This window comes from Xyrauchen texanus, chromosome 16, assembly GCF_025860055.1.
Source record: "Xyrauchen texanus isolate HMW12.3.18 chromosome 16, RBS_HiC_50CHRs, whole genome shotgun sequence".
Lineage (NCBI taxonomy): Eukaryota > Metazoa > Chordata > Actinopteri > Cypriniformes > Catostomidae > Xyrauchen > Xyrauchen texanus.
Window position 1 is genome coordinate 37,049,068 of NC_068291.1, and position 15,943 is coordinate 37,065,010.

Sequence of the window (15,943 nt, forward strand, 5' to 3'; positions counted from 1 at the left end):
CAGGTACACATGCTCTGGCAACGTCACACGATCGACTTCTGAAGGGTTGAGTTAAAGTCTTTTAGGAAGCCATTGTTAAAAAGTGATAAAATGGGAAAGCCATTAAGTCGTCCAGGCTGCTTACGACAGAGCCCTTGTTGTTCGAAGAAAGGAGATGAAAGAGAGGGCTACAACGAAGATGGGTACATCCCTCAACGCTCCATCTATGACACAATGTGCATCAATGAACAGATCGACCACAGTTCTGCTCACAGCACTCTGGGTTCGAGGAGGGGTCGAGAAACTGACTTCTCCAGTAATGGCTCTCTGGGAGCAGGGGGAGATATGTTTGACACAAGGTCTTCTGTGCTGGTCAGCAGTGGCAGAAAATTGGATGAGAGGTTAATTTTTGACTCTTTAAAACTGGCAAATGATGAGCTGAGAAGGTCACCAAGAGGGTTTGTGAGGTCAGCGTCCCCCAGCATGTCCTGCAGCTCTGCTCCAAGTGGATCCATGAACAAACGGCAGCAGCTCCAGGACAGCGGCAAAAAGGACAATCTCTGCCGCCACTCATGGAAAGTCCTGGCTCCGCCAAAGTACCCAGAAGCATTGGAACTCTCCCCAGGGGAAAATAACTATTTGAACCCAGGTGTTGCTTTCTTTCCAAACAGCATGACCTCCCCACATATCTCACCCTTCTCTGGATCACCTTTCTCTACTGGCACTCATACACCTTCTGTGTTCTTTTCTCCTTCACCCTTTCCCTACCATCAGCAATTCCAGAGACAGTCTTTACCCACCCAACCTTCTTCACCAAGACCACCTTTGTCAGAATTATCAGTTAGTTCCCTTATGTGCGGTCAAGCTGCCCAAGACCAGGACATGAAGGATGATGGGAGCAGGCCAAAAGATCATCTGTTTCTGACTTTTAAACCAAAGAACATTGAGCCCGAGAGAGAACAGCCATCCACCACCCCAGAACCTGAAAATGACACTACACCCCTTCTTCGCTCCCAAATATCAAAAAGGCCTGCTACTGTTTCCCCTACTCCAATGGAGTCCACCTGGCCACGGCGGCTGATTGGAAGGAGGAGGACAGTAAGACAAGGTGGTGCAGATCACAACCTACCAATTCTCCCTCCATTACCCTCTCTGCTAATACGGAGTGTTTCAGACAAAAAGACTATCCCTCATCTTTCACCATTCCCTGAACATCAAGGCAATGTAGATGGACAGCTTGGAAAATCTTCATTAACTAGAGAATTGAAGGAGTGCTCACTTCAGGAATGGAAGATCTTGCGTGAGCAAGAGGAACGTAAAGCTGAAGCATCAAAAAATGAGAAAATTATGGTAGAAGCTTTAGAAGGGGAGAGCAAAATTATTCTTGTACAGGAGAATACTGAGCCAGGCATTGATGAAAATACCAATCCTGAATGTGAGGAGGAGAATTGGGAGGCTGTGTTGGAGATGGTTAACACACTTTGGGATGAGACGTGGTGCGATTCACAAAATGCTGGTTCTCTAAGGCGCTGGCCTCTTTTACATCCTCCATCAGGGTTTGGAGGTTCACAAGCTCCATCTGGCACAAGCTCCGAACTGGATGCTGAAGATCTCTTGGAGATTGAGAGAATGAACAGAGAGGTTGTGGAAAGCCAAGATGATGAAGAACCACTATTTCAGTCCAATTTGCAAACATGTGAAAGAAAGAACATTGTTGTGACTCAGCCAGGAGGCCACAAGCTTGCCATAGCCACGATTCCAACCAGCTTAGATTTTGCCACCATCGATGCTCAAATGGGAAACAAATATAGCCAGAGTGAGTCGCCATACTCTAATCTGACGCTGGAGTCTGAATCAAGTGGTGTCTATATGTCAAATCCCAGTCAAACCAGTAGAGAGGACATCACCTCTGATAATGACAGACCTATGTCAGATGTAGATCTTGGAAGTATTTCATCCATTAGTCAAGGGGAAGAGAGCACAGACATTCAGAGAAAGTATGGGACATGCTCCCCAGTCCCAAAGGCAAATAAATTGACAATTTTGGACAAAAAAGAACCCTCTAGAATGAGATCTAACACCATAGAGCTAGTAAGGCAATCATTTTTTAAAGAGATTACAACCAAAGCTGCAGAAATGCAAGAACGCTTGAAAGCTGTGGACAAAGAATCTCTAACCCAAGAGATTCATAACACTGTGAACACATCAAAGACTGATGTGCCTTTACCACTGTCTCCCTCTAAACATGAAGTTAAAAAGACTGTATTAGGCAAGAGTGACATGGATCCATTTGTTGCCACTGATAGTTTTGTCTACCTGGCAGTATCATTGCCCCTATCCACACAGGAAGGTGTGACTAAAACTGCACTGGAGGAGCCATCACCTCCTACATCCTTTACCAAACCTTGCCGTTACCCTGATGAATGTGACTTCCTGTCTACTGACAGTTTTGTTTACCTGGCTGCACCTGATTGCCACTTGCTGGTCACAGAGGGCCATTCCGTATATGGTGACTCAAAAGATTCTGATTCGGAGGACAGTGGTTCTAAGGCAGATTTTGTTCTGGGCTCTGCTGTTGGTCGAGATAGTGACTGGGACTCGGACCTGACTGATTCTGAACCTGAGCCAAACTCTTCCAAGTCTGCGTGGGACTACTGGAAGGACCTAGAGCAGGGGGTGCTGCAGAAGCTATTCGGTGAGGACCAATCAGATACAGACAAACTGCTCCATGGCAACCAAGCTCAGCAGATTTCCTGCCAGCGTGGGGAGTTGGCTGCTATTGTTGTACAGGAGAGAGCAGAGCTGGAAGAGGTGTCCTAACAGTGTACACAGGGGGGAGTGAAGCACACTGAGGTGAAGTCTGAAATTCTAACACTTATTACCGCACTAGCAAACTTATTATATTAATGCCCAGTAAATAATTCTTAACATCATATACAGGTATTTGTTTTTCTTTCTCGTTATTGAAAAACGTAAATATTATTTCCAAGTAGTAACTCCAGCATCCGCTAATCATCTAGGAATTCACAATAAAATTGGGATTTTTCTTAATGGTTTTTTCTAAATTTCTGAAGCACACTTAAGGTCTTTCTTTTAAGCTGCTTTTCTCTGGTAAAGTTTATGTAATGGTGGACAGCTTTATTTTCTGAGTTATGATTTTAATCTTATGTTTAACAATAAGTATTTATGTTAACTGATAGGTCTGGCTGTTTATTGGTAATTGTGAATCCAATATGACTTTTAATCACAAATCGAAGCCTAAGCTTAGAAGCCTAAAATCTATTGCACACTGCAATGTTTTGTCAGTAATAGATACTACAGTATATTTGCTATATATGCTGTGTGCTTTATATAACAATAGTAAATGTAATATGTTACTGGGTTATTTCTGAAGAATCAACTGTGATAGATAAAGTACTGAAGGACTAGTGTAAAAATAAGGGCCTCATCAATAAGAAGCACAATTTACAGCACAAATAATGCTTAATGTGCAGTGAAATGTGTGTGTTTAGATCAAGTTTACAATACTTAATAGCAAAATGGTAATCAGCAGGGAGCATTCTCACCTGTTGACACATTACATAAGGAAATGCATTATAAACACTACATGGGCTGTCAATAAATGTGGATGATCAAAGTTGACGTCTTCCTCTTTTTCATTCGTAGCTGTTTATTCTGCATGCTGTTGGATTCTTTTTTAGCTCCACCCCTCCTTAGCCTCTATTCTATTCCTCCATCTGTCTCATGGCCTATATATATATATATATATATATATATATATATATATATATATATATATATATATATAAAAACATGATTTCCCATGACAATTATTTGGGAGCAGAGTGAAGGAGCCTGAAATTCTGGAGGTGATGTAGGGGCAAAAGGGGCTATTTTTAGTTAAATTAATTAGTTCAGTGTAAATGAGGCCAAACTGAACGCATTGTGTGCCAAGATAATACATAAGTGGGTCGAGTGTCAGCTAACACGACATACTAGTTTCTGTGCCATTAAGGTGCATAGGATTTTGGTGTCACATGCTGTTGTTCCTCACTAACCTACATCATGCTCATTTTGTTCCCCTCCATCTGTTACACGTAATGTAACAATGTCGCTGTGGTTTCTGGGGTCCAACCTGAATCTTTTTGGCTTGCAGTGAATATCCTGCAATCCTTGTAATGTAGTCTCTGGATCATCTGTTCTCATGTGTTTCTACAAAAGATATAAAAATGATTTAAGACTAATGATTCTTATCAGGGTTACGTAAAATTCAGAATTTTTTACACTACATTTATATTCTTTGACATAAGTTAATGCATTATGTATCATGAGCTAATAATAATTTTTACACAGTTTACTAATCTTGGTAAATGTTTTTCAAAATGCCAACCCGCATACCATTCTGATAAGATATTGTTCTCAACACAGTTGTACAGAGAGGTTATCTGAGTTACCGTAGACTTCGTCAGTTCGAACCAGTCTGTCCATTCTCTGTTGACCTCTGTCATTAACAAGGCATTTCCATCCACAGAACTGCTGCTCACTGGATGTTTTTTGTTTTTGGCACCATTTGGAGTAAATTCTAGAGACTGTTGTGTGTGAAAATCCCAGGAGATCAGCAGATACAGAAATACTCAAACCAGCCCATCTGGCACGTTCATAATCACTGAGATCACATTTTTTCCCCATTTGATGGTTGATGTGAACATTTACTAAAGCTCCTGACCCGTACCTGCATGATTTTATGCACTGCTGCCACACAAATGACTGATTAGATAATCGCATGGATGATTGTTGGTGCCAGATGGGCTGGTTTGAGTATTTCTGTAACTGCTGATCTCTTGGTATTCACAACAGTCTCTAGAATTTACTCCGAATGGTGTCAAAAACAAAAAACATCCAGTGAGTGGCAGTTCTGTGGACGGAAATCTCTTGTTGTTGAGAGAGGTAAACAGAGAATGGTCAGACTGACAAAGTCTACGGTAACTCAGAAAACCGCTCTGTACAATTGTGGTGAGAAGAACATCATTTCAGATTCTATTCTCAGCTATTCTGAGATGCGGATTGGCGCTATTTTGGTTGCACGAGGGGGAGCTACACAATATTAGGAAGGTGGTTTTAATGTTGTGGCTGATCAGTGCATGTAAAACCGAACATTAACCAGGATTGGAAACAAAAATGCTGTAAAAGTTGTATTCATTGTTAGTTCATGTTAACTACTGCGTCAACTGTTTTTAATTAATACAACCTTATTGTAAAGTGTTAACATCAAAATGTTAACGCTTCTTTACTTAATTAACAGGCCTGGACTAATTGTGAACAATTCATCAGTGCATGTCATTCCAAAAAAAATGTTTGTCTTCATAATTTGCCCGTCATCAAAATGTAATAACTTGATTAAAAAAAATGAAATTTTCCCTCACTTATGCAACATGATCATACAGGGAGTTTGGATAATGTTAACCGATAGCCAATTAGCTATTTAGGCCTTTTTATCTTTTTCTTTTTTTTTTTTTTTTTGAAAACTCTTATTCAGTTTGGCTCACCCACTTTTCACGATCGTAATGGCCACTTTTCGAGATCCAATTAAGTCCCTGTGGATAAAAACAAGTCCTGTCCTACATTTTCTTGTAGAATATCTTGTTTCTATCAGAGTGATGTAATTCATGTTGACAAAGATTTGCTCTTTCAATTCATTAGTAAGAATTTAAACGGAAATGTCTACACCCCACAGGATATTGAATTGGATTCACAGGAATTCAAAGAAATGTAATACAGTCACCAAACATATGGACTTTCTGTTTCAAGTTTCTGTTTCGAAGCCTTTTGGTGAATAAAATGTAATTTATTCATTAGAATTAAAGGCACACTCACGGAGCACTTTATTAGGAACACCTGTACACCTACATATTTATGCGATTATCTAATCGGCCAATAGTGTGGCAGCAGTGCAATGCATACAATCATGCAGATATGGGTCAGGAGCTTCAGTTAATGTTCACATCAATCATCAGAATGGGGAAAAAATGTGATCTCAGTGATTTCGACCATGGCATGACTTTTGATGCCAGATGGGCTGGTTTGAGTATTTCTGTAACTCTTGATCTCCTGGGATTTTCACACACAACAGTCAAAAACAAAAAATATCCAGTGAGCGGCATTAACATCTTGTTAATGAGAGAGGTCAATGAAGAATGGCCAGACTGGTTTGAGCTGACAGAAAGGCTACGGTAACTCACTCTGTACAATTGTAGTGATCAGAATAGCATTTCAGAATGCAAAACACATCGAACCTTGAGGCGGATGGGCAACAACAGCAGATCACATAGGCCACTTTATTAGGACATAGTGTTCCTAATTAAGTGCTAATATAATAATTAAATACAAATGTCTAGGTATATTTGGTTGTATCATGAAATTCTCTGTTGTGTGTATGAAAACAAGTTTATTGGTATTTCACTTAAAAGTTAAAAGTATTATTGGAAACTACACTAACAGCATATAGATTTCTATTACTTTCATGTTTTTAAATTCTGTTTCCTTAAATTCAAATGACAATTCTGCATCCCATTTGCATTGAGGTGTTGTTTCAGTTCAAATTCAGAAACTGAATTGGGCATTCTTAATTCATTTCTGAATGGTACCCAACCCTGATTCGTATACATCATAATTTGGTTGTAGAGAAGGAACAGGGCTAAAAGCAAAGCTGTGTGCATTTGAGCTGAAGCCAGTACACATGTGTAGGAGGATTAGCACTGAGTGAATGAATCATAGATTAGAACATTTGCTCTGTTCTTTCTCCTCAATTTGATGAAGATTTGAAAAATGATATGCAGGGTAGCAACATGATGATGCTTTGAAATTCAGGTTCATCAATTAAAATACTTTGAATGAAAGAATCGCATTCTGTTCTCACATTATCTATTAAAATGAATAAAGATCTAGTAAATCAGTTTTTGTGCTCAATGTGCAGTGTGATACAGTGTGTGTGAGCAATGGAAAAGGTAGGAGGGATGTAATCATTGGTTGCTTAAGGCAAAAGAGGTGTTCCTTATGTAACAATTAAATGAAAGTGCACTGGGCACTGTGGCTAAAGGATTTTATGTTTAAGTGCATTCTAGGAACAAAAGCTGTGTAGGCAGTGCAGTATGGACTGAAAAGTCGAACCAAGAATGAGACAGATACATACTGAGAGCTTGAAAAGCTGGAAGAGATTTGAAATGGCATTATATTTCTTTCCTTGAGAATATGTTAACATAAGAATAGCATGCTATGCAAACTTCAAACAGGTAAAACTGGCAGGACCTACACTTGAATATGTAAATGCTATACTCAATACACATGTGCATTTACATTGTTTACATTATTGCATTTGGTGCGCACCAAAAGGAGACAATGAATTTGATGTATACATTTTGTCTGGATGTATTCCCTGGGAATTGAGCCCATGCTTTACCACTTGTGTACATACAGTATGTACATAAAAAAAATAAAACTATCATAACAAAACTTAAAAATGTTTGGTACTGCTTGAGACGTGCAAATATTATATCAACCTCAAAATGTACATAGCCAACTCACATTTACTGTGATGTATTCAGAGAAAGGCTAACCTCTTCCAATAGTGCATTTTGACTGACAGAATAATTATATTTATATACATTCACATGAACAGATGGTGGTTACCACACCTATAAGACCTGATAATAAAAACTATAAAAGATATAGTTTGAATGTAACATGAGGTCTAAACTAATTAAGTATCTTGCTTTAGACAACTAATACATTCAAACCCCCCAACTATTCAAGATTGTGAAATATGCAAGACACTCCAAGAATGCAATGCATCTTAAAGGAATATTCCAGGTTGAATACAAGTTAAGCTCAGTCAACAGCATTTGTGATAATGTTGATTTTTTTATTTACTCATCCCTAGTTTATTAAACAAAACACATAAAGAAATCACAGTTACAATAAAGCACCTACAACGGAATTGAATTGGGCTAGTTCATTAACAAAAATACACACCGTTTCAAAAGTATTGTCACAAGGCATAAACTGCAATACAATACACATGATAACATGATTTGAGTGTGCTAAAATCTCAAATCAAGTATAACAACTTTGTTGACAAAAAATTATGTGCTGGCAATAAATGCCTGTTTTTATCACACTGAAATTATGTCATCACCTATAATGTTAAAGTCCTGGGTATACCGAAGTGAGTCAGTCTATACCAAGTCAGTCCACTCAGCGGTCATTTTTGGAACGCTCCCATGGCAGCTATTTTCTATGGATACAGGTGGCATTAAAGTACAGCTCCTATCTACTTGAGGAAAGACAGAAATCTCCAAAATGGTTGGTCAAAATTATGATATACCTTCAGTATGTTTCAAATTGGCAGTTAAACCTATGGAACCCCATTTCTGCCACATAAAAAAAATTGCTTTGGTAATTCAAAATGTTGAGATAAAAAGTAATAATTATGAGATACTAATTCAAAATTATGAGAAATCGAAATTATAATCTATAATCTATAATCTAATACATAATATAAAGTCATAATTATTAAATACTAAATCATAATTCTGAGATGCTTCATCTCATAATGAACTAAATTAAAGATTTTTATTTTTTATCTAAAATATTTGACTTTTTAAGTTTATAATTATAAATTAGCACTTTTGACTTTTTATCTCAAATATTTTACTATTTTTAATGATTATTTAGCTTCTCATAATTTTGATTTAGTATCTAATAAATACAAGTTCTAATCTCTTAAATATGACTTTATCTCTTAATTTTGACTAATCTTATAAATATGACTTAGTATCTCCAAATTTTGATTTAGTATATCATAAATATGAATTTCTGTAAAATATAGACTTTTTAATATGATTATTATTATTGCTTTTTTTTTTACCTCATAATCATACATGCGTGTTCTCGAGTGACTGTGAGGCAGGACTCCCTTTTCTACATCTGCCATATTGGCTTCATTTCTCCCATTCATTTAACAGAGCTGCTCAGCTTCAATTTTCCCGTTTGTTCACATTTAAGGTATGAAAGTGTGTAATTTATGTTGTAGAAGGAAATGTCCACAAATCATCAAGTAATGTTTACCACAGACTTTTAGTTAAAAAAAAAAAAAAACATTATAAAAACCAATAGGATTTTCAGGTTTGTGGACTACAAACTGAACAGCTCTATAGCATTGCTTCATCTCAGGATTAACAGTCTCTGGCTATACTTATAAAACAGCATGTACTGGCCCCATTCACATCCATTGTAAATTCCTTACTGTAACTAAGATTTTGCTTTAATAAATAAAAAAATAAATAAAGGAGCAATGAGAATTTTCTAAATGTTTTTTTGTGGTAATCAACACTAATTCTGTAGATTAGAATAAACTTAACATATTAATTGGTATCTGGTATTGGAACATTGGAACACAACCAGGAACATTCTTTTAATAAAGAGGTATGTCCTTCCATTTTTGTGTGCAAGTTTTGGACGTTGCAAAAAGTAAGGTTCATTATATTAAATCCACATTTGTTGAGACATAACACTGTCTTTAAAGAACTGTTTTGTCTTTTTTAGTGTCCTTTGATTTTCTTGAACTCATGCTTTGGTTGCTGGCAAAAGTGGAGTCAGTTCTTTTATATTTTTGCGGTGGTGCTTGTGGCATCATGCAGTTTGTCAGTATGCGCTTTCCAATGAGATAAACCAATTCACAGATACACATGAAGATGCAGAGAGCCGAGGAGGCCACCATAAAGTAGGTAAAGATATTCTTCTCTGTAGGATGAGAGATAAAACAATCCACCGTATTGGGGCAAGGGTCCAGCGAACACTTGGAAATACGAGGCAGGTCAAAGCCCTTATACATGTAATGAAGAATGTAGAGAAAGGCAGCATCAACCACCGTTTTGAAGACCAAACTCAGCAGGTAGGTCCACCAAAGTCCCCCACGTTTTTTCCCAGGGTTGGAATATAAACGGGAGCCCTTGTGGATGGCCATATACTTCTTGTCTTTTTCCTCTCTGTGTTTAACATGGGCTACAACCATGAGAGATGGACAAGTGACAAAGATCAGCTGCAAGGCCCATAGATGGATATGAGAGATGGGGAATATGCTGTCATAGCAGACGTTGGTGCAGCCTGGCTGTTTGGTGTTGCACTCGAATTCTTTGCTCTCATTGCCCCAAACACGCTGAGCTGCCACAACAAACACCAGAACTCTGAACACAAACACTATAGACAGCCACAAACGACCAAAGACTGTTGAATATTTGTTGACCCCGCTGAGAAGGGCCTCCAGCTGTGACCAGTTCATACCTAATCACCACCAATGCTCTAAAACAGAAAAGCCTATTAATGTGTAATCACACACAAGGGTTCACACTGTCATAAAAAAAACTGAAATTACAAGGTATTTTTAAAGGTGTACTCAGTAACTTTTGTCTTTGTGTCATCTTGGACTTACGGTGACACTTAGCGGCTTGGATGCAGACTTATTTACAATCATTCGTTTTCAGTTTCAATCATTGTAGAAATTTTTTTTCACAGTCAACCATAATTATTTGAATCAATGAGTGACGGTGTCCAGTAACAGGATGGTAACTGAGATTAAGCAAGCAGTATTCAGCTGGTCATGTGATTTTAACATGGCAGTATCCATGTGCGGACCCTCTCCATGTAGAATAAAACATCATTTTAATGTGAGTGGTTATGATTTACTACATATAATGCAGAATTTTATTTTTAATTTCTTTAGGAGATAAACTTTTGAAATGAGGACAAAATATACTGAGAGGATTTTTAAAAGGGTCAAGGGTCATTCCTAGTGACTTTTAAGTCCCCAACACAAGTTATAATGTTTCATTTGAACTGATTTCAATTTGAATAGGCTTGTTAAAAAGAATACAGACTATTTGTAATGTTTCACACTGCTGTGGGCCTAAAAGTCCATTTTTACAAAAGTAAAGTTAACTAATGGCACTAGTGTCATTACCTCATGTCTCCAAAGCTGCATTTTAAACATCTTAAATAACCAACAAGTGTTAAATAATCACATTTCTTAATGTCATGTACATACACTTAAATTATTAGTATTATTTTTTCTTAAAAGCATGCATTCTTTTGTGGTAAATATGTAATTTTAACAGTTTTTTGTTTGTCCCTTTATTTGATTGTCCACTCTGTTATGTCATGATACTGTGACCTTTAATTGTAGATTTATGTTATAAAATGTATAATGACTTTGGAGGTGGACATAGACCATTCAGCAAAATGATGTTGGAGTTATTTGAAGTGTGTAACTCTTTTTTATTTACTGTATGTTTTCCTTCATTTTGTGGTGTTAGTCATATGCTGACAAGCATTATATGTCCACCCTGTTATGGAAAGATATAGGGAAAATTAATGTAATTTTAAAATGTCTCTGTTTTGATGTAAAAAGTTAAGAAAATTACTTCTGAATAAATAAAAGAAGAATTTGTTGGACATCTCGGCATACAATCCCTTTTTTTGTGGTGGAATGAGAGTGGGGCATTTTTCCCCATTTGGACATTATTAAAATGTAGGTATTTATGTTAATAGAAATTAAATAATTACTAAGTTTACAAATATGTTAGCTGGATATCTTTCACAAACCATGTATTGGCTAATTTTACCCACTGAATGTCCACTGTGTTATTGTCCACCCTCTTATTTTCTTCCTGACCCTGCCCACCTAACCAATGGACATCTGAAATTGTTTAAGTCATTTAGATTGACCTGTATGATTTACAAAATCTTTAAAATGTCCCTTTAATTACAAAACAAACAATTAAAAGTACATTTTTCAAGTTTACAAATTTAAAAGCCGAAAAGTCACAGAATTGTAGGAATGCCTCCCCAATAATAGTCTAAGTCTTTGAAATTTCTGTAGTGAATAAACACTTTTCCAGTTCTGTTAAGCTATGAGAGGGTGTTTTCCACCTTTACAGGGTTTTGTTCATGTTATCTTGGACACACACTGACACCTAGGGGCCTGGATGCAGCATCATTCATACACAATTATTTTCAGTTAAAGATGCAGTGGCAGAAAATCACTATTTACAGAGGAAAAAATGACTGAGTGCACCTTTAAATATGCTCAGAAGATACAGTTCAATTAATCAATTCAGCTGGTGTATTATCCATCTGGATGATTTATTAGCAATTAAGTCTGAATTATAATAATGCTAAAAGTCGTTGTTGAGTAATCACATGACTGGAAAGAACAAGGAAATTCATGAACCAAAAGTGTGGGAAACCTGCGTATAAAAACAATTTACACTTTACAATAAGGTTGTATTCGTCAAAATTAGTTTACATGAACTAACAATGAACAATACTTTCACAACATATATTAACCTTGGTTAATGTTCATTTTAACATTTATAAATATGTTTTTAAAATTAAAAGTTGCATATGTTAACATCAGTTATGCAATATGAACTAACATTGAACAATTGTATTTTCATAAATAATCTATGATTAATATAAACATATTGTTTATTATATATATAATATATTGTTAATTAAAAGTTAATGATACCTAATGCATTAACTTATGTTTACCAATTTAACCTTATTGTAAAGTGTTACCATTCAAGCGTCACAATTGACTGAAAAGGGGCATTAATAATGTTATCATTCTTCACAATGGCAAGGCAATGACAAGGATTTATCCATACAACCAGGCCATCCTAGTTTGGGTCAAGGAATCTCTTGATAACTGGTGTATGGGCTTAATTTAACCAAACAATTTTAATGGGTTTTTATTATGTCATTTTGGTGTTGGTGATTATCTTTTTTAATTAGTGCATGGAGATTTGTTTTTTGATTAATATTTAAACTCCTGAGGCATTTGGTGATGCATAACATGTACCTCAAATTGTTTCTAAATCTAAGTTTTAAAAATGTAGCGAAGAGTGAATTATTTTAAAGTGGAACTTATGACAGGTTATTTTTATTTTTGGAATAAGAATGTTTTTGCAATCACTGATTTGGGAGGATGACACATTTCAATATAACAAGCTACGGTTGACTCTTATTTCCAAAGTTTTCAATCCCCTAACTCATAAGTACTTGGTATTTTGAGTTTAAATGTGCATTTGTCATGCTGTTGACTGGAAATGTAACTGTTGTATAACACCAGAGTTTTCCACAGCTTAGATGTCTCATTTGTTGCACCTATTTGTTTCAGAGGAGGTGTGTAACAAAAACCGCAGAGGAGGGCGTGCACGGATCATTCTAGTTAGATCTGTGTTTTTTTTTAGCATTTATAGCTTTTTTTAAAAAAATATGTATATAATTACATAAATCTAAACAACAACAACAACAACTTATTCTGTGTGCCTTGATTGTTTCACTACAGCTTCTTATGACTTCAATATTGATAACATCCATATTTTTTGGTAACTATTTGGTCAAATAATAATACAAAATACTGAAAGCAAAAGTCTACATTAGATCAACCCAAACAGAGCCTGTGGTTTAACACACAAACTGTGTGAGAATAGTAACAATTATAGGGCCTGCATTACACCAAAACGTTTCCTGTAAACATTTCCCACTTAGTTATGCATAAAAGAAGGTCTTACCATGTATTACCGCACAACTGAGATGCGCTGAAACAAGAAGCACAAAGAAAAGAGAGGAAAAGGGTGAAATGAAAGCTCTGAGAAATCTTGTCCAACCTGATCTAGTGTCCAGCAGCCACACATGAATGTAATAGTGATTTACACTGAATGCATCCACTGCACAGGTGCGAGGCTGCTGTGACAGAAGGGATGTATTCTTCATTTGTAAGGTGTGGTGCTGATGTGTGGGCAGTGCATGACATTCATTATATATTATCCTACAGTCCGACACTGGAATATGAGTAAGCCTTTAGTGGTATCATTTGCATGAATCGGCTTGTAGCCTTGTCCTGTGTCAACACCACACCCGAAAAAAGCCACTATTATATAAGACAGGAAAACATGCATGCTTTCATTTTAAAAGGCACGCATGTTTTTATAGCAAGATATCACTGCAATTTTCAAAGCAGACTCCATAGATATCATGCTTTCATCAAAGTTGAATGACCAAGTTACTATGATTGAACCAGAAGTTATTACACTCTAAAAGTGTTGTTTAAGTTAGATACAGTGACTCTTTCTCACCAGAAGATGGAGACATTACTACATGATGGTTTTAAAATCTATGCTGCAACTTTGCATTTTGTCTATTGTGAATACTGCTTTTATACTGTCCTATTTACAATGAATCTACTTTATTCAGCATTAAATATTAAAGTCATATTCCGGGTTTAATACAAGTTAAGCTCAGTTGACAGCATTTGTTTCATATTTGATTACCACAAAAAATATATTTACAAATGTCCCTCCTTTTCTTTAAAAAAAATTAATAAAACAATGAATCCAAATCTGGGTTACACTGAGGAACTGTCAGTGGAAGTGAATGGGGGCCAATCCGTAAACGTTAAAATACTCACTGTTTCAAAAATATAGCTGCAGGGTACACGTGAAGTTAACATTAATTTAGTGTGATCCTAACCTTTTCTGTGTAAAGTTATATCACATTTTACACTTTTATTGCTATCATGATGTAATGTCAACAAACCCTAAATCCTTAAAACGACCGTAAAAACAACAATTTAAACATTACAACTTTAAATTTGATCAAAATAATTAATGTAAGTGCTTTTATAAGATAATAAGCTTCACATTTCTGCCTTTAAACCCTCCAATATCTGGCCCTATTTGCTTCCATAGTTAGCACTTAATTGAAACCTTAATATTTGCTCTGTTTTTTTAACGAAAAGGAAGGACGAGTCAAAATATAGGTCTATATTTTTTTTTTGTGGTCATCAATATTACAAATGCAGTTGATTATTTGCACACCTCAATAAAAAGCACCACATTTAACAGCTGCGTTCAAAGAAAAAAGGGGTACCATTATAATAGCCTATAATATAAAATAAGCATTGCCTAATAGGGAGCCCCTAACCAAACCCTTTCCCTAAACTTAACTGTGAGTGGAAGTGACGCCCCTTTTTGGAGTTGGTACAACCTCTTTTGGGGTAACCACGCCCTTTTTCGGAGATCCCGCGAGACTTTATCAGTAGTACAATGTATTAAATGTACACTAAATAGTTTACAAGTTGGAAATGTAAAAAAGTGTGCTACATTAACGTTGTTAAAGAAGGTGAAAACGTGTCATAACAGGTCTGTGAAAAGGGTCCATTGAGATTCCCTACTTTAATTGGATAGTTTCCATCCTGTTTGGAAACGCCCACTGATTACTACCCCGAGATTCCCTATACTTTCGTTGTATACTAAAGAAACGCCAGTCCCGGTTTGAAAATGCCCACAGATTGGAAAACACCTATTATTATTATTCCGCCCCCATTTGGAGGTCCCCAACTTGCAGCTACCTAATTTATCCCGAGCACTCCATGCTCACCTGATGGGGTCAGTAGAAACATTAGGGTTGATGTAGGCATAGAGAATTCAACAAAAAACACACTGCACACGTTTTTACAATTTTACGCAACAGTCCAGATGTTGGGGGAATTACTTAACTATCATTATGTGTACATTTTTCCATTACAAAAACAACAACAATAATTAAACCTAAACTAGGATGACACTGAAGTAGCCATTTAAATCATATTTTAAAAACAATGCAAATGACGAATTATCAGAAAGTGTCCCTTTACCTGTAGCCTACTGCCCCTTTATCTTTAACAAGCAATCTGAAAATACATACAGCCTTAAAGAGTGATCCATCAGTCACAAGGAGTTTGAAAATGTATTGAGATCCATCCTTGGAGAGGTGAGGCCTGTTGAGAGATTGATCAGACCTTTCAATAATAATAATAATAATAAAAAAAAAGATTTCATATCTTTTATTTATTTAGTAGGTGTTG

At 36.4% G+C, this 15,943-nt stretch overlaps 1 protein-coding gene across 1 annotated transcript; it reads right to left on the reverse strand.

Moving 5' to 3' along the window:
• Nucleotides 1-8,876: 8,876 nt before the first annotated feature.
• On the reverse strand, nt 8,877-13,676 carry gjb9a (gap junction protein beta 9a). Its single transcript, XM_052145803.1, has 2 exons — nt 13,611-13,676; nt 8,877-10,335 (listed from the first exon to the last, which is right to left on the reverse strand). Exon 2 carries the CDS (start codon nt 10,313-10,315, stop codon nt 9,554-9,556), a length of 762 nt encoding a protein of 253 aa, XP_052001763.1. The 5' UTR covers nt 10,316-10,335; nt 13,611-13,676; the 3' UTR covers nt 8,877-9,553.
• Nucleotides 13,677-15,943: the final 2,267 nt, after the last annotated feature.

Coding starts and splice junctions, on each gene's coding strand:
- gjb9a (XM_052145803.1), bottom strand. CDS start 10,315: ATGAACTGGTCACAGCTGGAGGCCCTTCTCAGCGGGGTCAACAAATAT.